The sequence below is a fragment of the Protopterus annectens genome, chromosome 7.part0, assembly GCF_019279795.1.
Source record: "Protopterus annectens isolate FY-2018-M chromosome 7.part0, PAN1.0, whole genome shotgun sequence".
NCBI classification, from domain to species: Eukaryota; Metazoa; Chordata; order Ceratodontiformes; family Protopteridae; genus Protopterus; species Protopterus annectens.
In genome coordinates, this window is record NC_056739.1 from 1,708,545,497 (window position 1) to 1,708,571,159 (window position 25,663).

General features: G+C 43.1%; 1 protein-coding gene across 1 annotated transcript in view; it reads right to left on the reverse strand.

The window, feature by feature from the left end:
- Positions 1-25,663, reverse strand: part of ERCC3 (ERCC excision repair 3, TFIIH core complex helicase subunit) — a 476,680-nt gene that overhangs the window by 8,610 nt on the left and 442,407 nt on the right. The window contains 1 exon segment of the mRNA XM_044078239.1: positions 13,861-14,010. Within this exon segment, the coding sequence (XP_043934174.1) occupies positions 13,861-14,010 (150 nt within the window).

Sequence of the window (25,663 nt, forward strand, 5' to 3'; positions counted from 1 at the left end):
CCAGAATGAAATTAAGATCCCAAGCAGGTATTGGTTGTTTCCTTGGAGGCCTTAAATTCTTAGCCCCTCTGAGGAACTGTCTTAAGAGAGGGTGAGAGAATAAAGGTGGATCAGTGTTGTATTCTGCAGAAATGGCTGAGACATGGATTTTGATGGAGGAGAAAGAAAGTCCACTGCTTAGCAGTTCAGCCAAATATTGTAGTATTTGAGGTAAATTCAGTTTTCTAGGATCATGGCCCTTTTTCTCATTCCAGACACAAAAACGTTTCCATTTTGCGGAGTAGGCTTTTCTAGTTGATGGCCTTCTGTCCTCCAAAATGACATTCTGCACCTCCTTGGAGAGTAGGGCCTGTTGTGATGCTAAGGAATCTTCCATGCGGCTAGATTGACTGTTTTTAGCTGGCTGTGAAGAGTTTTGAAACTGTGCTGAGTCAGAAGAAGAGGCATTAGAGGCAGGGTCCATAGTGGGGAATGCGTCAGGCTCCTCAGGAGTGGGTACCAGTGTTGCCTTGGCCAGTCCGGAGCAATGAGAATCATCTTTGGTCTGTCTGCTTTGGTCTTTAATAGAACTTTGGGCAGCAGAGGAAGAGGAGGGAAGGCATAAACTGTCATTGATGTCCAACTGAAAGAGAGAGCGTCCACTCTCCAGGCCTTTGGATGGAAGATCCTTGAGCAGAATTTTGCCAATTGATGATTCTTGTGGGAGGCAAAGAGATCTATGTCTGGCCTTCCCCATTTTTGGATTATTTCTGTAAAAACTTTTGGATGCAATCTCCATTCGTGTGGATCTGTTATATTCCTGCTTAGGTTGTCTGCCAGCGTGTTTTCCTTGCCTGGCAAGTACTGTGCTTGTAGTTCCATTTGTAAGTCCATGGCCATGTTCCAAAGTGACATGGCCAGTCTGCATAGAGGGTAAGAATGTGTTCCTCCCTGTTTGTTTATGTACCACATAACTGTGGTGTTGTCCGTTCTTATCAATAGTTGACCTGGTTGTAGAAGGTCCTTGAAAGCTATAATAGCATTTATTACTGCTAGCATTTCTTTTTGATTGATGTGAAGGTGCTTTTCTTTTGGGACCATTTGCCCTGAATGCACCGATCTGTCATGTGCCCCAGGCATAGTCCGGCGTCTGTTGTGATGACTTGATTTGCTTGAGGCTTGCTGAATGGAAGACCTGTGTTTGTTTGACATGCTTGAGCCCACCACAGAAATTCCTTTTGCAGACATGGAATTAGTGGTATTATTGTTTCCAAACTGTGGCTGTGTTGAGACCATATGTTTTCAGGTACTATTGTAGTTTCCTCATATGCAGCTTTGCACATGGGATTAGTAAGATGCAAGATGCCATGAATCCCAGTGCCTGCAGGATTTTCCTTGCAGTCAGCCTGGTGCAATTTGCTAGTGTTCTGAAGTATTGAATTAGTTGCCCCTGCTTCTCTGGCGTGAGGTAGGCCATCTGGGTGTTTGTGTCCAAATTGGCACCCAGGAAAATTATCTTCCGAGAGGGTATTAGCCATGATTTCTTTTTGTTGACTGTGTATCCCAGAGAGTTCAATAACATTATTACATAAGCCAGATGTTTCAGAAGAATGTGCTTGCTGTCCGCTTGGATCAGGCAGTCGTCCAAATAGGGGTATATTTGTATCCCTTGAAGTCTGCAGTAGGCAATTACTGATGCCAGGCATTTCATGAATACTCTGGGCGCAGTAGATAAGCCAAAGGGCAATGCAGAGAATTGATAATGGGTTGAACCTGCAAGAAATCTGAGGTACCTTCTGCAATTTTGTCTGATTGGGACATGCAGGTATGCCTCCTGGAGGTCCAATGTTACCAGCCAAGACTCCTTGCCCAGCATGGGAAGAAGTTGCTGTAGAGTGAGCATCTTGAATTTTGGTACGAGTAGAAATGTGTTTAGGATGGATAGATCCAAAATAGATCTCCAATCTTTTCCCTTCCTTGGCACCAGAAATAGCCTGGAATAAAAACCTTGACCTTGTTCGTGCGTAGGTACCTCTTGAATAGCTTTCATGTTTATGAGATCTGTAATTTGCCTTTGTGCCTCTGCCTTTTGATTGTGTGGCAGGTTTGGCATGCCTCTCATTTTTGGAAGGGTGTGAACATGGAATTTGTAGCCTCTGTTTATAATGTCCAGGATCCATTTATCCTTTGTGTCAACATGCCAATTTTTTGAAAATAATGCCAGCTTTCCTCCTAAGGGGGCTGCCATTTGAGACCTGGTTGGCATGCAAAGGGGAAAGTCATTGGGTTTGCTTTCTGAAAGATTGTGAGTTGTCCTCACCACCTCTTTGTGTAGGAGCTTGCCATTGTCTGCCTCTATACGATCCTTGGGATTGTCCTCTGCCCCTCGGGTGCCTGTATCTGCCTCTTTGGGTTCTGTCTATGGCAGGAAAGGACCAGTTTTTGGAAGGCCAATTTCAACTAAAACGTGGGGGTTGAACCTGTAGAAATTCTTTCACAGTTTGCATTGATTTAGCTTTTTCCTCCATTTTCCTTAATACCTCTTCAGCATTAGCACCAAATAGTACATCCTTTTGAAGAGGGGCGTCTAGTAATTTAGCTTTGACATGATCAGGCAAGGCTTGTTCCTTGAGCCAGGCATGCCAACGTATGACTGATCCTGTAACAGCAGCTCTACATGAGGCCTCTACAGCATCAAAACCACATTGTAAGGTATGCTTACCCACTTGTTCTGCACTATGCATCAAATCCTGCAACTCCTTCAAGTCTGGTTGTTCAGGTTGTGACATTTTACTTTTCAATTGTGATAACAAAAACTGTTGGTATTTTAGCATATGAAACTGACAGTTTAAGGCCCTCATGGATAAGGTAGCCGAGATATATACCTTTTTTCCCCACCTTTCTAAGGATCTGGAATCTCTCTCGAAGGCAATGGATTTTTGGCAATGGAGGCCTTAACTCCCTTGGGGCCCTGTGAGATGGTTTCTGGGTCAGCAGCATGGCTTTTGTATAGAAATTGGTGTGAGTCAGGAACCCTGTAGTACCTGTCAGGCTTAACTGGAGCTGGAGGTAGAGAGTCCGGGTTTAGGCAGGCCTCCGAGTAAACATCATCTAGGATGTCCAAGACAGGAGGTATAGCCAGAGGCCTGTGCTGAGGTAACAAGAGAAATTCCCTGAGCCTTTTCTTGGAATCTGAATAATCCTGGCCTTCCCAGTGGAAGTGTTCCCTTAATGTATGCAAAGTTTCCCCAAATGAGTAATCCTCAGGAGGGGATACAGAAGGGATGGACTCCTCCGCATCAGAGTCTTCAAAAGGGGAGTAAGAATGTTCCTGATCATCAGAGTGCTCTGAAATAATGGAGCCCTGATCAGAGGAGGGAATCTTCCTCCACTCTGGGCCTTTTGTCCGGTGGGGGCTGAGAACCTCTGATTAGAGTAATTAAATCCTCAGCCATTTTAAGCATCTGTTTCTTAGGCATGGGGTCTGGAGATGGGCCCTGTGTAGCTGGTCTCTTAGAGTGCATGGTTGCTTTAGACTTTGTGAAAGCCTTGATGGAGAAAGAAGAGGAAGGTCTGAAGACACCTTGAGTGGAGGTTGACCTGTCCACATTCTGAGTTTCAACGCCAAGAGTGGCTTCGGTATCTGTAGTCGGCCGAGGAGCCTGCGACCTCGGGCACAGGCGACACCGTCAAAGAAGTGTCATCGGTAATCAGGGGCTGCGTAGGCGCCTCGCTGAGAACTGGACCACATGTAGTCGGCATTGGCGTGGTGTCGGTAGAGGCAGCGGACCTTGTGTGTCGGTCCTTGTCTTTGCGGTTTTTTAGACAAAACCGGAGTCGGAGTATCCGACAACATAGTATAGTTAAATGCTTTCCCAAAATAATGCTGGCCGAACTCCGCCCGAAGCTTAATAGTGCGTTTGTTGAATGTAGCACAAAAGCGACAGACCGAGACGTCGTGGTCTGGGCCTAAACAGGGTATACAGACGGAATGGAAATCCTTATGCAGTATTTGCTTCCCACAAGAAATACAATTATTAATTTTGTCTGACATCGGTCTGAGGCAAGAAAAGTTTCCCCAATGGGGTACTTAGCTTTTAAGAAGACTTCGGTTTCCAAATTTTCGTAATCTCAGGAGCTGGCCGATCGGCACTTGCGAACTGCTTCTGCTTCGGGCACCGCGCGGCAAGAAAGACTGAAGAAAATGGCATTGGCTGGTTCCTTTATACCCCTGTCGCACTGACGTCAGGGAAGAAGCGACGACAACCGACGCCGGACCTAGACTTTGGAATTCGGCCGACCGAGGACCCGCCTGACGGCAGGAGAACCCATCTGTTATGACTGCAGCTGTATGCAAGATGAACATCAGTGTCACGGACACAAACACATTCACCCCCACCACTATATCTCTGTTGCCTCTTACCTTTATACAAGTTTATAGGTTCACAGGTGGTTACTAGGTTAATGACACAACAGCCTTTACAACCCAAACCAATAATACCCAGGATATGCCAACAGTGCATCTTAATTCCCCAGATATAGGATGGGGTAGTATCAGGGTAGTGGGTCTTTGGATATTGGAGCCCCCGAGTCATTTTACAGACTGCCTCTGTCCATAAGGGACATGGACAGTACCCCAGGAGTGAATTTCTGGTTCGCCATCCATTTATCCAAATTCTTTTTGAAGACAGTGAGAGATGGGCTTTGTTTTATGAAGACGGGAAGTTTATTCCACACATGAGTAAGCATTTGGGATAGGACTCTATCGTTCCAGCAAGTTATGTTAGAGTCACAAATAAGGTTCAGGTCCCTGGAACGCTTAATCCATGTATAATTTTTCTTGCAAATATGTAATATTTCATCAGGGCTAGATCAGAGAAAGCCCTGTAGGTCATGCACGAGTCACCTCTGAATAAATGATATTCCCCTCGACAATAACTGGGGAAGGTAGCATTTAGCTGTGTTCATTAATATGGCTAGCTGTGTTAATTTAAACCGCCCAGTGATTCTCTGAACAGCTTGGATAAGTAACTCTTCTTGCAGCCATTTCCGGGGGAGAAAGGCTAAATAGCATTAGCCACTTCCATGAAACGCCTCACTAGCATGTAGTGCTATCGATGAGATGGCTCAATGTGATGAATGTTCCATTTGTGCAGAATCACTGTGGTGAGCCTGTCTTTGAATCAGAACAGGCATTCACCAATGGTGGTAGCCCTTTCTTAATCCCATATGGGAAGGCATTTGCTGGTCACACAAACATTTTGCATGCATTTTTTTTTTTTTACTCAGACACATTTTGGTATTTCAGGTCCAATGATTCAAATTCATCATTACTATGTGAAGATTAACCTATCATTTCTTTTGCTGCATATTCTCCTTTTGCTTTTTTTAATGTTTTTATGCAGTTCTTTGGTAAAGCAAAATAAACATTCAGCATGACAAATGCTTGTTTGCCATTTTAAATGTCTATTTGGAACTGTTACACTGTTATTTTACACACTGGTTACATTGCTATATTGGTATTTTTTGCTTGTTTTGTCTAGGCTATAACTGAAACTGGTCCTCTTGGCTCAGCTCACTATTACAATTAAGCAATAAAACAAACTGCAAAAAAAGTTAACTGCTGACTGTGGGAGCATTTGGAAAGTTTGTTTTCTTTTGTTTCTAAGCACTGAACACCTATAGCAGCAAATGCTAGAAGGAAATCTCAACTATTGAAGCAACTGAAAAGAAATGGGAAACATGGGGGTGCAAATTTCCTTTAATTAAGCACAGTGTTGCTTAGTGGTGAACTGCCTAAACAAAATGGGAGACCTGGAATCTCACAAAGCAATACAAAGCTGCAAGATGACCCCTCTCAAAGCTTGTTCAACAAAATGGGTTTAAAAAAACATGGGTGAAGTATGGGTATACATTCAAGTGCAAATTCACTAATGGTCAGGATACAGCAAACTTTAATCCCTCAAACACAGATGGGAAAATGAAGAAAGGGAAAACTGCCTTCCATTCAGCCTGTTTATTTTATACTGAATGCAACTGTGCTTAGTGTAGTAGGGATGAAATGTGCACTCTCCATATGCAGAAATCTGCAGATGTAAATTTTCCTACATATTTGTAGCAAGCTGCATAATGCACAGAGCTGAGCACCTATCACTATAAGAGTAGGTTATAGCAGCCTCAGCAGCACTACACTGCACAATTTAGCCCAGAGATGCTACAAATTAGGTCAATACTACCATTATGCAAGGTCCACAAGCTTTGCTTATCAGAGCTGCAGTTAAACCCAAGTTACTTCTTTATCTAAATAGACATTCATACCCATGCTATCCATCCCTTAACCCATAACTATCTCAACAGACCGCACATCCCTATATTATTTAAGCTCTGCAACAATCTCTAAATCAAATCAATTTTTACTTCACACTGGACAAAATGGGAGGTCAGCCTATTTGTCTCCTATCTGCAGCCAGCCTCATAGCATTAGGTATCCTTAAGCAGTGCAGCAACTGTCTTACACTCACAAATAATGAACTGTGGCTAAATACAAGAAACTCTATTTGTGACAGGTACAAGTATTTAAGAGATATGGTGGCCTCGCTCTCAAAAAACACAGATTTTGAGCATCGCACTAACACATCACATGCTATGGACCCAACCCTGATGCATAACATACCATAGGCTGACACTGTAAAAAAATCATTACTTAAGTTTCCTAGACCCATAAGGATTAAGATTCAGCAAAAATCAAAATCAAACATCACGTGACTCCATAACAAAAATACTTTAGTGATCAGTGACACCATAGCGAGACACACACATTTCCCCATTCAATAGACTGGGCAAAGACAGGGTGACAGTGAGTTGTCTTTCAGGTGCCAGAATCTCAGATCTCTCAAGGGACCATGGCAGCTCTGCATGTGGTGGGTGACCTGGGACAAAAAGCCATGAGAGGCATGCAAAGAGACATGTCTGTGCTCTATTTGCATGTCACCAATAGATTCATAGATTGTGGCTAATGACCCAGGGGACTTTTCTAAGCCTAGCCAAGTTTTCCCAAAAGAAAAATGATGTCTTGTATCCGAACAGGACATTAAGAGCCAGGCATTTATAAGCTACCTCTGTCCATAAGGGACATGGGTGCCAGGTCTGGTGTAAATTTTCTACTCCCCATCCACTGGTCTAGGTTGTGCTTACACTGAGTAATAGATGAACTCAGCTTCACATGGATTGGAAGCCTGTTCCATAGGAGGAGCAGTCTCTGGACACACATCAGTCTCTCCAGTATGTTCTGTTTAAGTCACAGACAAAATTCAGGGCCTTAGACCTTGTATTTCTGGTACTCTTTGACTAACGAATATGTAGATTTATAAGTGTGGGGTTTGCAGATGTTTTGTAAGCTGCAGCAATCTATAGGAGACTGAGTAGAGGGAAAGGATTTTAAGGTGCTCTGCATAAGGCAGGTTTGTTACACCTTGAACTCTTTTTGTAAGAAACCTCTGAGATACCACAGTTGCTGCACATGCCTGGTCAGGTACATACCAAAGCCAGCACTGTACTCTATTGACTGGTCTGATAAGGGCGGACTACAGTAGGTTAATGACCTCTCTGGACCTAGATGCCATACCCTTATAAGCTGTGCAACATAAAAGGATTTCCTCACCACTGTGACCACATGGTGGCCAAAGGTAAGGCTACTGTCTATGTGTGCACCCAGATCCCCGACCACTGGGTCTACTCGTAGGGGCATATTATCAACATGGTAATTAGCTGGGAAGGTTGACTTTCCTAAGGGTACAATTATGCATTTCTTAGGACGGAGTTTAAGACCATGGCTTTGGCACCATTTGTTAGCCAGAGAATTATCTGCAAACTTAGTCAGCCACAGAAATTCAGCATTTACTTCCATTTCAGAGTTATAGATGCCAAAAGGAGGTGGGTCCAGTGCGGAGCCCTGGGGGACTCCACTTATGACTCGCCTCTTGGTGGAGGTGGCTTCATCTATTTTGACCTCCTGAGTCTTTACCGGTGAACCAGCTGACTATCCAGCAGGTGATAAAAGGGTTTATACCTAAAGTAGTTTGTGTATCTATAATGCCCAAGTACGGTATTGTATCAAAAGCCTTGGCCAGGTTGAAGTAAGTTGTGTAAACATTCTTACCTTTATCCAATGCATTGGTGACCTTCTCGAAACAGTCCACCAGATTTAATAGGCATGACCTTCCTTTAACAAAGCTGAACTGTGATGGGCCCAGCATTTGCAGGTTACTTATGTCCTCATTTATTGTGTCCATGACGATTTTTTCCACGGCCTTACATATGAGACTAGTATAACGTATGGGCCTGTAGTTACCCGGATCAGTGGCTGGAACTCATCTGTGCAAGGGAAGGACTGTAGCGATCTCCCATTCCTTGGGCACAAGGCGTGACTGAAGGCTCCAGGTGAAAATTGATTCAAAAAGACCAGAGAGGTCATATTTCATGCTATTTAGTAAACATCCAGAGATGTTACTGGGGCCCATTGATGTGGTGTTTTTGTCCTTGGAAAGGAAAGTGCACTGATGACCTGTTCCCTAGTAATAGTTGGGGGGATTGTGGTACGCGGTATTTTCTTTGGACTATCAGGAGGGGAGTGGGGGGAGAAATCTGAGCTGAGCCTGTCAGCCAAAATGTTGGCAATGGCCACTGTATCAGGGTGGGTGTTGCCATTTACAATCAGTTCTGTGCATTGTTGTGCACTTCCCCTGAGGTTATGGACATAACTGTAGAAAGCATTGTAGCTGCCGTTTGTCTGAAAAGCTATTTTTTCTTCAAATTTAGCCTTTGAAGTATTAATTGACCCTCTTAGTCTCCTGTTTAGATTGGTCAAGGAGCTTTTAGCATGTAATGCTTTGTTCTTCCTATGCTTGGCTAAGATGTTCTTTTTCTTTTGTTGTATAAATGATTAATACTGTGATTCCACCAGGGTGGCTTGCCTTTGGAGTTTATCTCATTCTTAATACCAGCGGGCTCAACTCGCTTTATACAGTTATCAATATGGCTGTACAGAGATTTTGTACATAGCTCAGCATATGTTATAGTGTTTACTGGGTTTGGGGGTGCTTGGCAAGACCTCCTTTCTACACGATTGATGCCCAGTTACAAAGAAAAGATGACTGGCTTCAACAATTGGCTAAACAACTAGTGTCATTAGGGGGAAGGGGTCTAGTACATGTCAACATTTAAACAAGATGCTTGACAGTCCTACTTATAGGTTCATAGGTTTATACTAGGCTATCTGCCCTAAGGCATATATTTATAGCCTAAATTTTTTTGTGGCTTACGCCCCCCTTATATGAAAAAAATACTGTGCCCATTAGTTTGTTGTGTCCAGCAGCAGCAGTGACACAGAGAGATGAACCTAAACCTCTCCACATCCCCACAGTCAAGATTTCTCTTTCTCTTGAGCAGAGGCAGCGCCCTTGCTGCATGGATTTTATTTTTATTCTCCACAACATAGAGTGTCTGGTGAGTGATCTCCAGCACGCCCCATCCCTATTTATATCCGTGTTAAGGTTTGAAAAATAGTGGTTTTGGTGGTTGGGATTTTTGGATTTGGGATTGGAGCATGAAGGTCAGCACAACCATTCATTGGTGGAGTAGATGAGCACAGGGGATCAATGACCTCACTAGAATCCCATTCAATCTCCCATGACGCGTGGTGGTCTTTAGTCTAACCTTTTTGTAACTTTAGCAACGTGAGTCCCTGAAAGAAAGGTGGGTGTGTCCCTCTTGGGTCCCTCCTGTTCTGAGTCCTTCTTCTACCTATGGTAATGGTTTTTGGCTGTGGGGTTTAGGGTGACTCTTGTTTTTCCCAAGGGTATGACTATTGGCTTTTTTACATCTAACTCCCGTTCTGGGGTCAGCCATGAGTATCCGTCCGTTAATATCCTTTCCCACAATGTCCCAAGTAAGCAGTCCGTACTCAATGCCTGTCAACCTTGTCCTCTGCAAACTTGCAAACTTTGGTCCTCCTTCATGTGCCAGTGGCCGAGAGGCAGGACCCAAGGACCGGGGGGAGTCCCGGATAAGCGACCGAGCCCTGTGATGGCGCCATTGTGACTGCCAGCTAGCAACCCAACCCTGGCCAGTTTGTTACCTAAACCCATTCAGTGTGGTTTAGTTTAAAGCCTTTAGTGTTTTAGTTTTTTTCACATTTGTATTAGGTAGTTTTTTCTGCAAGGTCAAAAGGTCATGGTAGGCACTGCCTTGCCCTTCCTCATCAATGGCCTTGGTGACTGTCAAAAAGAAGTCGAAAAAGTCAAAATGATCTGCCCTTAATGACAAACTGAACTGTCGGTCCCCAATGGCGTCCGTCCATCCTATGTCTTTTGCTTGCAGATATATGATCCTCTCCATATTTTGCAAGACTCTGTAGGTTAGCTTTAGAGGTGCGTATTACCAGGGTCCGTAGAGGCACCGCCTTTGTGGAGTGGGACCGCAGTTGCCGTACGCCACTCCTTGCTTTGCAAGGGCACCATTCGCCCAAAGGATTCCACATATTGCTAAAACTCCTGTTTCCCCCCAACAGTGTCTTTTTTGGGGGGAAAATTCAGTTAATGAACATTCAATGTAGCCCATGTATCAATATCATAACATGTTCAAATTAAGGTGGCTCTACTTAATGCCGGAGATCTAAACAAAAACCTTCTAGACTGTATGGCATTCCTGCATTTATATGTGTAATCACTGAAACATAGTTTAAATATCCAGAAAGCACTTCCTCCATGCCTGGGGTTTAATGCCTACTATGCCTTCAGGTGCAATAGCAACCGTGTTGGCATGTCCATCTTTGCTACAGGCCATATCACCTCCAAATTCCAAGAGACCCACAAATGAAATGTATTGAACTCCAAATCACACTAAACAAAATCAATCATCACCTATTACTGGTCACCTTCCATGTCCCCAGACGTTTATGTCAGGTCCCTAAACATCACAGATTAACTCCCATAAATAAGTAGCATATCATTCTGGGTGACTAATTACCCATCAATTAACTGGAGTACCTTTCCTACAAACACAGGATATATACAGAAGTTTTTAGAGCTAATAAATTAAAACTCAGTGGACTAAATTGTTGCTAACCCAACTAAAGGACAAAATATTTTTGACCTGGTACAAATGTAGCATCACCATATACAACTCCACTATTAATGTCTTCTCTGATTAAGTCAGACCATAAGCTAATAACCTTTTTCTTCAAACTACCCAGCCCCCCCCCCCCCGAAATCAAAGTATCAGGATTCAAAGACTTCAAGCACATAAATCTCCTCAGATTCTATGATCAGCTCTAGTAATTCACTTATAGCACCGCTACCCTGGACGTTGCATCAGCAGACAAATTTGCAAAAGATCTTTACACCCACATAAAGAAGTGGATAGAATTGGCAGTCCCATCTAGATCCAAATATAATGGGAAACTTAAAAGCAAACCATCCTGATAGTCCACCAATAGAAATAAAATATAAAACAAAGAAAAATGTAGACTATGCAACAAATCTCAAATCTCCCAAACCAAGGAAATGATTAGGAATTTCACCAAAAACGTAAAAAAAGACTAGTAAATCTACTAAAGCATCACAAAAACTCAGGAAGGCATCTGAAGCTAAAGACATCCACAATTAGAAAGGTGAGAAACAACACGCACAAATGCACAAAACTCATACTAAATGACAAAAACTACTCAGACCCAGTGGACATTGCGCCAAATCAATTTAATGCAGATTTCACTAGAGAGAGTGTACTGAAAGTGCTGACCAAGACTAAGCATATATCCTCCATGGGGCCAGGCAACGTAGTGGGTTATACCAAGCATACCCTGTTGGAACCTCTCCATAAGTTAACTACAACCTGGTTACTTGCTCAGTCTCACAAGGATGGAGCAAACTACAAGTGATGCCACTCCATAAAGGCAGCTCTAATACTGACATGTGAAACTACAGGTCCATCAGCCAAATGAGTATCACTGGTAAGACCATGGAACACATTTTAACAGACTAGATTGACAAATACATTAAAAATCCCATCAGGCTAGATCTGCAGCAAATTGGTTTTGCAAAAGGTACATCCTGTCTAGAGAACCTGGTAAATTTCTTTGAAAAGGTAACACAAACTGTTTGAGAGTGGTCACACTGTACACAGAACCTCGTTAGAGCTGGCCAAGGTATTTAACACTACCCCTATGCTTGCATAATTAAAAAACTAAATGTGTTACAAATAGACTATTAAGTGGTAAAATGGATAGTTAACTGGCTAAAGACAGAACACATGGTGTGAGTGTCAGGAGCAGCATCACAAAACATGAAGGTGATCAGTGGTGTCCTGCAGGGCTCAGTGCTGGAACTGCTTTTGTTTGGGTATTTACTTTTCTGATCTACACACTAAAAACAAGACCAACAGCTATATAAGTTCGAGGATGACTACAGACTGGAAGTTATTGTCAAATCATCCCCTCCAGCAGGATCTTACACTTACATATGCCTGGTGTACTGAAAATGGGTTTAAATTAAATGCTGACAAATACAACATTATTGCATTTGGCAGACAAACCATCCCAAGCATACACCACTGATAAAACTCCACTTCAAAATGAAAATCTAAGGACAGACTTGGGAACTTTGATTATCCCCTCTCCTTTAATCACCATGCTGCAATGATTGTATGAAAATCCTTCTACTTGGCACAACTGATCACCAAGGGAATCCCATCCACATCTAAAGATATCATTGTTCTCTTGTATATATAAATGATCAGATCAAGTACAAAATACAATGTCCCTTTGGGCTGTACCTCACCACACACAACAGTTAAAAGGATCCCAGATATTCTTAAAGAGGATCACAGTCAATCTACCAGAAAAGACTAGAAGCACTGCCTCACTTTTCTGTGACTTAATGGCTCCTCAGAGGTGACCTAGACTTTGCCTTTCAAGTAATCATGGACTCAGTAATCCAGAATCTCTTGGACTTTTCTCAAAACAAATAGTCCCACTAACACTAGAATAATGGATCTAATCCAGCTTCAGCAAATCAATAAGCAAGGCAGAGAGTCAAATTTGTTACTTGGTGTCTATCTCGCATCCAAAACTCCTCTCTGAAGAAAAAAATGAAGTGTGATATACTACATTCTTTCAAACAGGATATGTATAATTGGATGGGTATTCATAAAATCACCCCGGGCTTGACTGGACTAGCCCTCCCTGACAGAGGAGCTATAGTCTAAATGGGAAACTTTAAAGCATAATAGTTGTAAGACTCAGCTACCTTGACCTTCCTATGATTCTTATGATTTAATTGGCACTGATGTGATGAGGTAGGACAGGTTTCTTGATGATGACTGAGTGAAAGTCAGCCAGGCAACATCCCCAGTAACAGAACAGCGTTCAGGAGAGGAAGACTGAACTGACAAATGGCTTCAGAAAAGACTGAGATGGCTGTCTTGCTGTGCAGTTTTAAAGTTCAACTGTCTGCAAGTATCAAAGTGGATGGAATGGAATTCATGCTGATGGTCAATGCAGTTATCAGAAGGACATTGGGATGTGACTAAAAGTGGCTGCAATGAAGGAATACAGGCTGAAAGGGAGAGACGTGACGTGCTGCTGGCATTATACAGCCTCATATGTTCAAATAAATGTGCCGATGAAAACACAACAGTCTAGGAAAATGGAACACTTTATAACATGCATCAGAAACTAAACCCTCTGGCATGGCTAATGTAGAAATTTAAGGTGCATTTTTAGTTCTGTACATCTGCAACCTCTGCAGGCTGACTGACAGTTTGTACAACCATGGAATCTGTTGGAATATAACAAAAAAAGTCAATTACATGGGATGCTCAACACACCTGAAACTTTGACCCAAATTCTCCAGCAACAACTTCCTCCTCAGCATCAAGGTCAGATGCTGCCAGAACCTTCTGCAGAAGCTGTTGCTGTTCTTCTTTGGTTGCAAAAAACAAGTCTTCTTCTTCCATACCAGCAAGCTTAGTAATAACCTACAAAAGAATAACAGAGTGATACGTACTTAACAATTCTAACATAAAAAGCACAGACATCTTACAGGATAAATGGATACTGAACAAAACTTACTGTCAAGGACAATATACTTTTCTTTCTTAAACTTCTATTAAATTGTACTCTTCTAAAAACAAAGGCACATAACCTGGTAATTATCCACCATAACTTAAGAAATGGGAGTTTTCCATTCTTTATTTAGTCTTTTTCTTCTAACACAAAAAAACATTAACAATGCACCACCAGTCTCAGTTCCAGGGACACAGCATCCTGGCCAGCATACACTGTTAAGTTCCCTATTACAGCCTTGCTTTTCTCCTCACTTAACAATTCTACATCAATCCCAAACATGGAATATCTAGGCATCAAAGAATCAAAACCAGCCTTCATACAGTTACATAAAACAGATTATTGAATTAACAGCACCTGTTCAGTTTTCTTTAGGCTACTGTCTCCTTAATGTCTCACAACCATCAAGCCTCCATTTCTCTTGACTCACTGACTCCCAACATCCTAGAATAGCAGAAGACAAAATCAAGAGTTGAAGATTGCGGCTGTTACCAGCACTGATTATGAGTTTTGTTTAATGGCCCCAAATGACTGTTCTCTCCAAATGGCCAGTCAATTCACTATTATAAACCAGTGCAGCTGCATGCTTCTACACACTCATGATGCTCAGCTGTAATGCCCTTGCACTTATTTCTGGGGTTGCACTTTGCAGGCTTTCCCCTTAGAAGGTTCTCCTGAGGCAGGACTCTGCCAGTTTTTCCTCCCCTTTGGATGGGCAAAGTGGCATCAGACACTCTTTCTTATGTCTACACAGACAGCTCCTTAACCATCTGTGACATTAGTTGAACCCTAGTCTAAGGCCTAGCCAGAGCTGCACTGTGAATCACTAATCGACTCTTACGGTAGAATACACTTTGCTAATTTTTCAAAGAGTCAAACATGCACAGGAAAATACTGTCCCCTTGAAAGTGTTAAAACTATTTGATATTAACCTAATTATAACACCGACACTCTCTTTAAGATTTTAAACTCATCTCAATTTCAGTACTACAATAGCATAACTGAAAAACAAAACTATCTTGGTAAGTCGAGATACTCTTCTGTTCACATGTCAACAAGCATACACAAGTGGGTGGCCTTCAGTAGATCGAACTTTTACAAATTCGAACTTCATATGGCCAAGACCATATGCTTGAACTTGTAAAAGTTCGATCGGACTGAATGGAGATCTCCGTACAGAGCAGAATGGGAAGAGTTCCCTTTTCCGCAATGTAGTGTGATCTCGGAATTGGTATATTTAAGTGGGGTGGGGGGATGTTTAGTTTTGTTTTTCGTTGTTTTTTTCTTTTTTCTTCAGTGTTCAAACTTTTACAAGTTCGAACATATGGTCTCGGACATATGTGGTTCGAACTTGTTCATAGGTAGGTACTAGGCTATCTGCCCAAAAGCATTTATAAGCCTATCCAGAATGTGTTGGCTTTCGCCTCACTTTTAAATTAGTTTCCTGTGCCTCTGTCTAGCAGGGCCATTGAAGTGATCCCAGGGGTAAATTTACGATTTCCCATCCACTCGTCAAGATTTCTCTTGAAGAGAGTTAGTGAGGGGCTCTGCCTAACATAAATTGGGATTCTATTCCAGAGCGAGAGAAGTCTCTGGGACAGGAATCTGTCCCTCCAGCATGTCCTGTTTATTGTTGTGCTGAGGTTTAACTCACTGGAGCATGTGGATCTAAGAGATTTGGTTTTCTTGAGGTGGAGCATGTCCATTAATTCCAGTTTGGACAAGGCCTTGTACGTCAGGCAGAGATCACCTCTAAGCAGGCGGTAAGCAACAGAGTAGTGCTGGAGCTTCTTTAGTTGAGCTGCATAGGGCATCTGTTTGAGGCCCACGATCCTCTTGGTGAGGTACTTCTGTGGTCTTTCCAGCTGTTGCAAGTGTCGAGTAAGGTACATTCCAAATGGGGAATTGTACTCTATTATGGGCCTAATGAGTGATGAGCAGAGGGGCACGATGACATCTCTTGATCTAGATGTGAGCCCTTTCGTGATTAGGTGGGCTATATAGAAGGATTTTCTAACCACTTTGGCAATGTGATTATCAAAGGAGATGTTGCTATCTACCTGGGTCCCCAGATCCCTAATTACATCTTCCGTACTTAGTGGATTACCACCTATGTGATAATTCATGGGCACTTTATTTTTCCCAAAGGGGACGATTATGCACTTTTTGGCATTTAGCTTGAGGCCATGGTTCTGGCACCAGGTATTTGTCTTCGTGAGACCCTTCTGGAGGATGTCTGTGTCAGCCGGAGAGTCGATTATGGCCCCCAGTTTGCAGCCATCAGCGAACTTGGTCAGCCATAGTCCTCCCATGCTTGGCTGTATCTCAGAGAAATATATACTCAACAGGAGGGGTCCCAGGACTGAGCCCTGTGGGACACCACTTGTAACTGGTTTAGAGTCGGACATGGCACCCGCAACTCTGACCATGTGAGTTCTATCCATGAGCCAGTTGGCAACCCATCTCGTGACACAGGGGTTAATGTTCAAGCTGGTGAGCTTATCTATAATGCCAGAGTGGGGAATGGTGTCGAAGGCCTTAGCGTGGTCCAGGTAGGCTGTGTGGACTACCTTTCTCTCTTCTATGGCCTTGGTAACTGTTTCAAAAAAGTTAACTAGATTTAGGAGGCAGGATCTGCCTTTAACAAAGCCGAATTGGGTAGGGTCCAGTGTCTGGATGTTCCAAATGTCTTTGTTTATGAGTTCCATGATGATGCGCTCCATAGCTTTGCAGACCAGGCTAGTCAGGCTTATAGGGCGATAGTTCTCAGGATCTGTTGTGGCACCACCTTTGTGGAGCGGGATAACTGTTGCTGTATGCCATTCCTTGGGTACATAGCCTGTGGTAAGGCTGAGTTTGAACAGTGAATTTAGGTGAGGGTTTAGTTCATTTTGGAGCTCGTGTAAGACGTAGCCTGGGATACCATCCGGTCCCATTGATGTTGTGTTTTTGGCTTTGAAGAGGGCTGTTTTCACCTGCGTGTCTGTGATGTCTGTGGCTCTACATTCTTCTGGGATGGACACGGGCCCTTTTGGGGGTTGGGGGGGTAAAGTTTGCACTGAACCTGTCGGCCAGTATGTTGGCAATATCAGTTGGTTCAATGTATTTTTTGCCATTTTGCACTAGGTCAGAGCAGATCTGAGAGTTGCCACCTAGGTTCTTGACATAGATAAAGAAGGCTTTGTGATTATCTTTAGAGTCTTTGGCAATTTTTCTTTCGAAACTGGCCTTGAATGATTTTATGAGGGATCGTAGTTTCTTGCTAATACTGATCAGGGATGCCTTTCCTTTTTGGGATTTTGCTCTATCATGTAATAGTTTCCTCCTTCTGTTGTATAGTTTATTTATGGCCAGGGACAACCAGACTGGTTTCCTCTTTTTGGAGGAGTGAGTCTTGGCTTTACTTGGGGTGGCTTGATCCATGCATTCCTGTAGGTGCTCACAGAATGCATTTGTAAAGGATTCTGCGGTTTGGGCAGCATTATCCTTTAGCAAGGGGGCTTTGAAACTTTCCACCTTGGTCTTGAGAAGTGTGAGGTTTGCTCTTGAAAAGTTTTTCACAGTGGTTTCTTTGACTGGGAGTGGGGTCGGGATGTGGATGTCCAGTGTGATTAGTTTATGGTCTGATCTTACCAGCGAGGGGTTTACCTCTGGTGTGGAACACTGGTCCTCCATGTTGGTGATGATCAGGTCCAATATGTTGTCACCTCTTGTGGGCGTGGTGACCAGTTGTTCCAGGGCGTTTGAGTTTATAAACTCTAGGAAGCGTTGGCCAAAGGAGTTTGTACTTGAGTAGTTTTCCCAGTCAATGTTTGGGTAGTAGAAATCACCCAGTATCATGGTGTTTGGTAGGATCTTCATGTTTGCCAATGTTCTCAGGAATGCTGAGTGGGGGTCCTGAGACATAGTGGGTGATCTGTAGCAAGCTACAATCCAAAAAGCAGCTTTGCCCACTGTTAGTTGCACATGGATGGTCTCCGAGGCCTCGTGCTGTGCTACTAACCAAGAGGTATGGGTATCCCTTATGAAAATGGATACATCCCCTCCTTTTGTATTTCGGTCCAGGTTTTGGGGCCGAAAGGTATGGTATAAGTTGTAGCCTAGTAGTTCTGGGGCGCTCTCTGGAGCCTTGAACAAGGTTTCTGTTACTGCACAGATATCGATTTTCTCCATGCTGAGGAGTGCCTCGAGTGCGTACATTTTGAGGTTTAGACTTCTGACATTGAGTAGCATTACCCTCAGTTTTTGGTTACTTGTGTTGTTTATGGAGGTGGGTTTATCTTTTGAGCCTTGCCAAAAAAAGGCACTATGGGGGTGGCAAGAGCCTTGGCCAGTATTCGAAAGCCTAAAGGCGACAGGTGCAAGCTATCTCTGGCGAAGCACCGTGGCTTGTCGAGAATGTCATCCCAGGCTGACAGACACTGGATCCCCTTTGAACGACACCAATAGCTTAGCCAGATGTTAAAACTAATAATGTTTTCTTTATACTGTGGCATCATTCTTGGTGAGGGCAAGATGCTACTCGGGTCAGGGTCATACCGGCCTGGGCTACACTATCAGAGAGCTCTATGTCTCTTTTTATGTAGTCCAGGGAGGTATGTCTCAGGTCGTTCACACCAACATGTACAATGCATATTTGTACTTGTTTTGGGGTGACCTGAGTACTTGTGTTATGGGGCGGATCCTGGCACCCGACAGGCAGCTTACAGTAACCTTCTCCTTGTTCAGTCTAGTGAGTGGAAGTCAGTGTGCCTGACAATAGAGTCACCCTATTACTAGTGTACTGGGTGCGTTATTTAGCCTTAAGGGCTGTGGTTGCGTGGCACACTGACTTTGTGAAGTATGTGATACATGGTTGTTGTTAGAGGGTGGAGGTTACTTGGATGTCTGCTTTGGAGGTTTCTGCTGCTCAGGCAGATTTTTATTTAGAGCCTCTGAGTATGTTTTTGTGTATTTATGTGTGTTGTTTGCTGCTGAAGACATGACTGGTGTGTGTGAGACTGGTAGTGTGGTGCAAGTGTTTCCCTTCTCCTCCTGACTGGCTGTTCCAGCCTTGGGTTGAGAGAGCTTGGTCTCCAGTTTGGCTGTATAGTTGCATCTCTCATATACATGTGTGTTTGTTGGAAGGAGGAGAGGGCTGTCTGTGTACATGAGGCAACTGTAACATTGCCTCAAGATTCCCAGATTCACCAGCTAGACTGGAAAGTACACCTGCAACTGCCCTTTGGACATGCCTCTATGAATAAATGAACTGATTTACTGATTGTCCGGTAGCGATGAATAGGGAGCCTTGTACTACTGTATAGTAAAGGGGGAGTGTAGTGTTAGAATTTATTATTGCTTACTGTAGCTTAGAGCATGTGCTGGACTGTAAAAGGAAGGTTAGAGTGCTTTAGTTGAGAGTTTGACTAATTCCAATGGAAAAATTGAAGAGCAGACTTCGTGGAGCCTGGTATAGTTTAACCCTAGCTACCCAGCGCTGAGCGGTGTGCAAAACCGCGCAAATGCGGGTTTTAAAGCAGGGAGATGAAAGAGAGAAATTAGCCCAAAATGGCCAATAAACTACTAGTTGCTGGGCTGAGACCACTCCTCCAGGGACAGATAGGCTGCTCAAAGCTCCCCACTCTCACTGGTGAACAGAGAAACTTCCTCCTATCCAAGTAAGGATATAGGCAACACAGGAACTTGTACCACAGCCCTGAATTCAGCAGAACCTGAAAACTGGACTAGACTAGCTTAGAAAGGTGGGAAACAAGATTTTTTTTTGTTTTTTTCTTTTTTTGCAGAAGGTACAGTAAACTTACACAAAAAAACACTTTAAATGCTTAGAACAGGCTAGCGCACTTGAGTGTGTAGCCTACAGCAGTTAAACACAAAAAATGACTTAAACGACTTTAAAAGAGCAAAAGGCAAAAAATAGTATAGTATGCAGCAAAAAAACAGCTTTTTAGAGCACATAAATACTAGAAAATCACATTTTCGGCGAGATTAGCAGTCACAGGAAAAATGCAGAGAAAAAATACTTAATCAGTTGAAAGTCACTCTTTTGTCACTTTGCTGCTTGTAGTACTCTGCAGGACACCACCAGGAGCTTTGCTGAGTTACAAGTGCAAAACCACGCAAATGCGGGTTTTAAAGCAGGGAGATGAAAGAGAGAGAAATTTATATGTAAAAGTTCGATCTACTGAAGTAGATCCACACAAGCATATGTTACTCCTCTGTGTGCTTGAAAACTCATGGAATGCCAAACAAAAGATAATGCTGACCAAGACAGTGTTTTAAAATTACTGTCACTAATGAACAATCAGGGATGAACCTTCCTGAGAAGCTTAAGGTAAGAAAGGCTCTACAAAATGTTGGAGTTCCTTAATGAGGTTGTGAAAAAAAAACACTACATAAGCTATGCAACCTCCCTACACTCCAGTACACTAAGGACAGATTAAAATATCAAAGACGATATAAACAAAGGTTGCACACCACTGTTAGCTGACTAGGGATTCCTCAATTAATTGTGTATAAAAACTTCTCCGCTGTAACTCTGGTCGTCCCAGCCTATTGTAAGAATGTCATCTTTTAGACATCATCACTAGGAAAATATCCACAGGAGTCAGGTCTTACTGCCCTCAGTGCTTTACTAACAATCTGGACTTACCTGAATCCATCAAGATTCAACCCTCTACCCTGATCCTGGGTGGCTTTAACTACCCAACCATAGAGTGGAAGATCAATTCTAGCCAAAGCATGAACGCCCAGAGATTCCTTGACTTTGTCAATGCCAATGCATTGGATCAGCTGGTCGACATCCCTACGAGAGGCGAAAATATCCTGGACCTGGTACTAACCAACATGAGTAGCCACGGTAGCATCCCTACAGTGTCACCCTCCTTGGTAAGATTTGACCATAAAGTGATCACCTTCGAAGTCACTATCGCCCCTGACCTCCCCCCAGTCTGAGTCAAACAAAAAACTTTTCCAAAGCTGACTACAATCTCCCGAGAGCAGGGATAAGCAACTCCTCAGCCACCGTCCCTTCAGTAGAAACTAGCACCAATGTCCAAGCCTACACCAAAACACTATATGAGCACCTACATAGCTGTATGGACTCAGCATTAACTGACAGGACCAAATCATCTTCCTCACGGAAGAATAAATCTGTCTGGTGGACAGCAGCAACAAACAAACTCTATAATAAAAGGAAAAAATTGCTGTCCAGGACCAAGAAGGAGCAGGTGCCAAGTTGGAAGCAATCTCTCCTTTGTCTGAACAAGTAAATAAGATCACTGGTGAAATCCTCTAAGGCTAACTTTGAGTCCAAATTGGCCACATCCACTAAGGACAATCACAAGGTCTTCTTCACATACGTCCGCAGTCTGAAAGGGAACACTTAAATCTGCTCTGAACTGGTGGTCAATAACACCACATACACAAACGCTGTAGATATAGCAACCTGAATTTTGCCACCATGTTGCCTTGAGGCTTTCTACATGGCACACCTCATAAGTAAGGGTATTTCATCCAGGAACAAGGAGGTCATAACATCCCTGTACTTCTCCCTTATCAGACCCATTATTGAGTACAATGCCCTTTCGGCATGTACCTTGCCAAGCACATGCAGCAGCTGGACAGATCACAGACGTTCCTGACCAGGAAAATCCAGGCTCAAACACCTGTCCTATTTCCTATACTGATAGGCTAAAAGCTCTGTCCCTCTACTCAGTCTTGTACAGACTGCTCAGAGGTGACCTGTGTCTGGCATACAAGGCCATCTCAGACCCAGCCTTGATAAGTTGCTGCACATCTGTAAGTCAAACTTCACTCGCGCAACCCGCATGCAAGGCCTCAACCTGGTCTATGACATTAACAGAACTTGGCAGTGAGATAGATTTCTGTCACAAAGACTCCCCCATCTATGGAACAGACTCTCTCTCCATGTCAAGCATAGTACCTCTCTAGCCCTCTTTAAGAGCAACCTGGATAACTGAATGGGAAACAGAAAATACACTGCTGGGATCCCATCTGTGTTCCTGCTGCACAGGAAAAACTGGTGCTGACTCTGTGGGAACATGGGCAAAATTCTTGGCTAGGCTTATAAGGGCCTCCTGGCCAATAGCCTAGTATCATCCGATGAAACTATGTCAGTACTGCTCCCAACTATGTCAGTACTGCTCCCTCTTCTAATCTGAAAATACAAGCAGCACAATCTGTTACCACTTTGGAAAAGTGGAAGTGAACAGACTTAGGAAAGGATGTATTCACTTTCTTACAACAAAATGTGAAGCTGTACAATAGTCGTGTACATGTCATTTCCCAGCGTAGCGGTCAGCTACACCCTGGACTAAAAACATGTAGTTTTGCCTGCTTCACAGGCATAGTATGGCGAACGTAATATTTAAGAGTTCATCAAATATCTAGTGTGTCATAAGCAGAACTTTCCACTTTCAGTGTCAGCAGCTCCACAGATATCACACACAGCCAGAAGGCTGTGGGTTCTATTCCCAATGCAGGTGACTGGATTGCTGACACTGCAGTGCAGCATCAGAGTGTGCTGCACTCCTGAGCCTGCCATCTTTTAGAAAGTGTTAACCCAAGGGCCCATAAGCTTCAGTTGGTGGTAGCTCAGGTGGATGTAAAAGATCTCCTGGTACCTATCGAAGAGTAGGGCAAGTTCCTCAACACCCTGAACAAATTTCCTCTAACAATATAAATACCACCTGAAATCTCTCCAGAAACGAGGCCCTTAGTCTAGTGGGAATAACCTGGTCATCAAACGAAGAAAAAAATAAATACAAATAAGGATAAAGAAATAAATACAAAAATGTCCAGGAAAGGCAAATAATGTCTTGATAAAGTAAAAACTCTGAAGCAACTTGTGGAGGAAATTTGGGTCTGTGTGCATAGCCTAATCTTCTCTTGGCAGAAAAGAAATGTTTCTTGCTACAAAAGCCCTGAAGTTTCAAAATCCTTTCAGATGAAGTAATTACCACAACAGCACAAAATTTAAATCCAAACCAAAACATGCTAAGAGGAGCATGAAGAGGAGAATACCCCTTAAAACACAAACTAAACACATTTGAGCTAAAGACTTGCACTCGATAATCTCATAGAAGTTGAAGATTGTCATCTTATGCTGGATATACCATAGCCTGGCTTTGGACAAGAATAGTAAACAGTCCAAGACATTGCCCACATTAAAAGGGATGAAGCCAAAAGGAAGGCATCCATATTGTAAACTGTTTTTTCTTGAAGAAATAGGTAAATCTAATGATCATTTACCTAGATGCTGAAATAGTTCACATAACTACATTACATCAACTGAAAAAGCAATTAGCATATCTTAGTCTACCCTTTAAGTGCATTTAATATCCTGTAAAACCCTATATTTATACCTTACCCTCATCCCTCCTCCCACATCTGTCCCATTCTCTTTTGAATGATGACGGAAATTTCTTCTCACCACCCATTCTGAATGTTTATTCCATGGTTCCACAATCTTCTCCATAAAGAACTTTACAGATCCAAATCTACTGCCTGTACCCCCTTTATTCCCTCTGTTATTTCTTTTTTCAATATGACCCCTTTACATCTTGCTGACATAATCTTGTGTAGTCATATCATGTTTCTCATGTCTTCTGGTCTCTAGTGATAACACAGCTAGCTCCTCTAGTTTCTGGCCATATACTCTCTGCTCTGTCCCACACACAGTTCTGGTAGCATTCCTCTGGACTCCTTCCAAAAACCTGAAGCCCTTTTTATTATGTAATCTCCAGACTTGCAAGCAATACTCAAGAGGTGCTCCACCAAGGCCCAGCAGAGTAAACAGATTCCAGAAACAAATATGCAATCTATCTTCCCTGAGGATACACCCAAGTACACTCTATGCTGCTCCAACTGGCATCCATCTATGGTTCTGCTGATCCAGTCTAGGTGTGATCAGCATCAATACCCCTCAGATCCTTTTGCCTCTCTGATGCCATCAGTTCAAGTCACCCAGGTTGATACATCCAACCAGCAACGTTGTAGATTAAGTACAGTACTTTGTATTAGTCTGCAATGAACATCAAAAGCCACGTTTTTTTTGCAAGCTCCGTCATCATCATCATCAATCCCCCTTTTCTCATTTTCTACACAGCGTTGGGCTGTCATGTTAACTGTCACCATTTCTCTTGATTCAATGCCACACTCCTGCCTGACTTTTGTAGACCGCTTACACAATCCATCCACCTCTTTTCTGGATGCCCCCCTTTTTCTCTTGCCCTCTTCTGTCTTTTCCAAATCTTCTTCACCAGACTGTCTTCTGCTTTTCTGCACATGTGCCCGAACAACTGCAATCTGTTCTCTCTGATCGTTTCTGCAACTGCAGCTACTTTGGCTTATGCTCTTACATCCTTATTTGTCTGTCTGTCTCACACTGTACATCCTACCACCCGTCTCAGGCACTTCTCTTCCATCACCTATAGCTTCATTTGCTGTGCCTTTACTGTCCAGGTTTCTGTACCATACATCAGTACTGGTCCCACTACTGTTTTATATACATTACTTTTCAGATCCTTTGGCATTCTTCTGTCATATGCTACATCTGACATGCTATGCCAGTTGGCTGCAGCCCCTCTGATTCTAGTTTTGACCTCTTCATTCAGACTTTCCTTCTCCTCAACCACCCCTTACAGATACTTGAAACTGTTAATCTGTTCCACTGTCTTCCTTTTTATCCCAATTCTCAGCTTCTTCTGATTTTCCCAGTTTGCTGCCATTACCATTGTCTTAACTGTACTCAGTTTCATCCCATGTGCCTTCAGTTTTGCATTCCATTCCCCTATCCTTTGCATACAGCAACTTTGTTGATCTGCCCCCACCAACCTGTTTGCTAATGTAATCCATCACCACTATGAAGCAGCAATGAGCTCAGAGCTGTACCCTGATGCACACACTCCCACATGATCCCACTGTTAGTACTCGAGTCACTGGGCTTTTGTACATAGCTTGCACTGATTCTACCAATGTTTCTGGGACTCTGAACCACCGGACTGTCCAAATCAGTCTTCTTGGGACCTTGTCACCTGCTTTCTCCAAGTCTAGGAATGCCCAACTGGACTCTTTCCTCATCTCTAGCGTCTTCTCAACTATCTGTCTCACTGCAAACATTAAGTCAGTTGTGGTGCATCCTGATCTGGATCCGAACTGCTCATCTCCCATCTTACTTACTACTACTCTGTGTATCTATTTACCAAACACCCTCTATAAAACTTTTATGCAATCTGACATGCTTCTGATATCTCTGTAATGCCCAAAGTTGTTGATGTCCCCTTTGTTCTTATACACTGGCATTAGTATGCTTATTCTCCACTCACCTGGGATCTGCCTTCCTCTCCACACTGATATGAGTACCCTCAGGAGCTATTTTCTCCCTTTTCTCACCTAACATCTTTATCGCATCTGCTGTGACCTCATCTGGGCCTGCTGCTTTCCCTATTTTTCTTAGTACTGCTCTTCCTTCTATGGTGGGCTCCTCTTCTTCTCTCACTGTAGGCTGTGTCAGGACAGCACAGCTTCTATGGGGTTTTCATC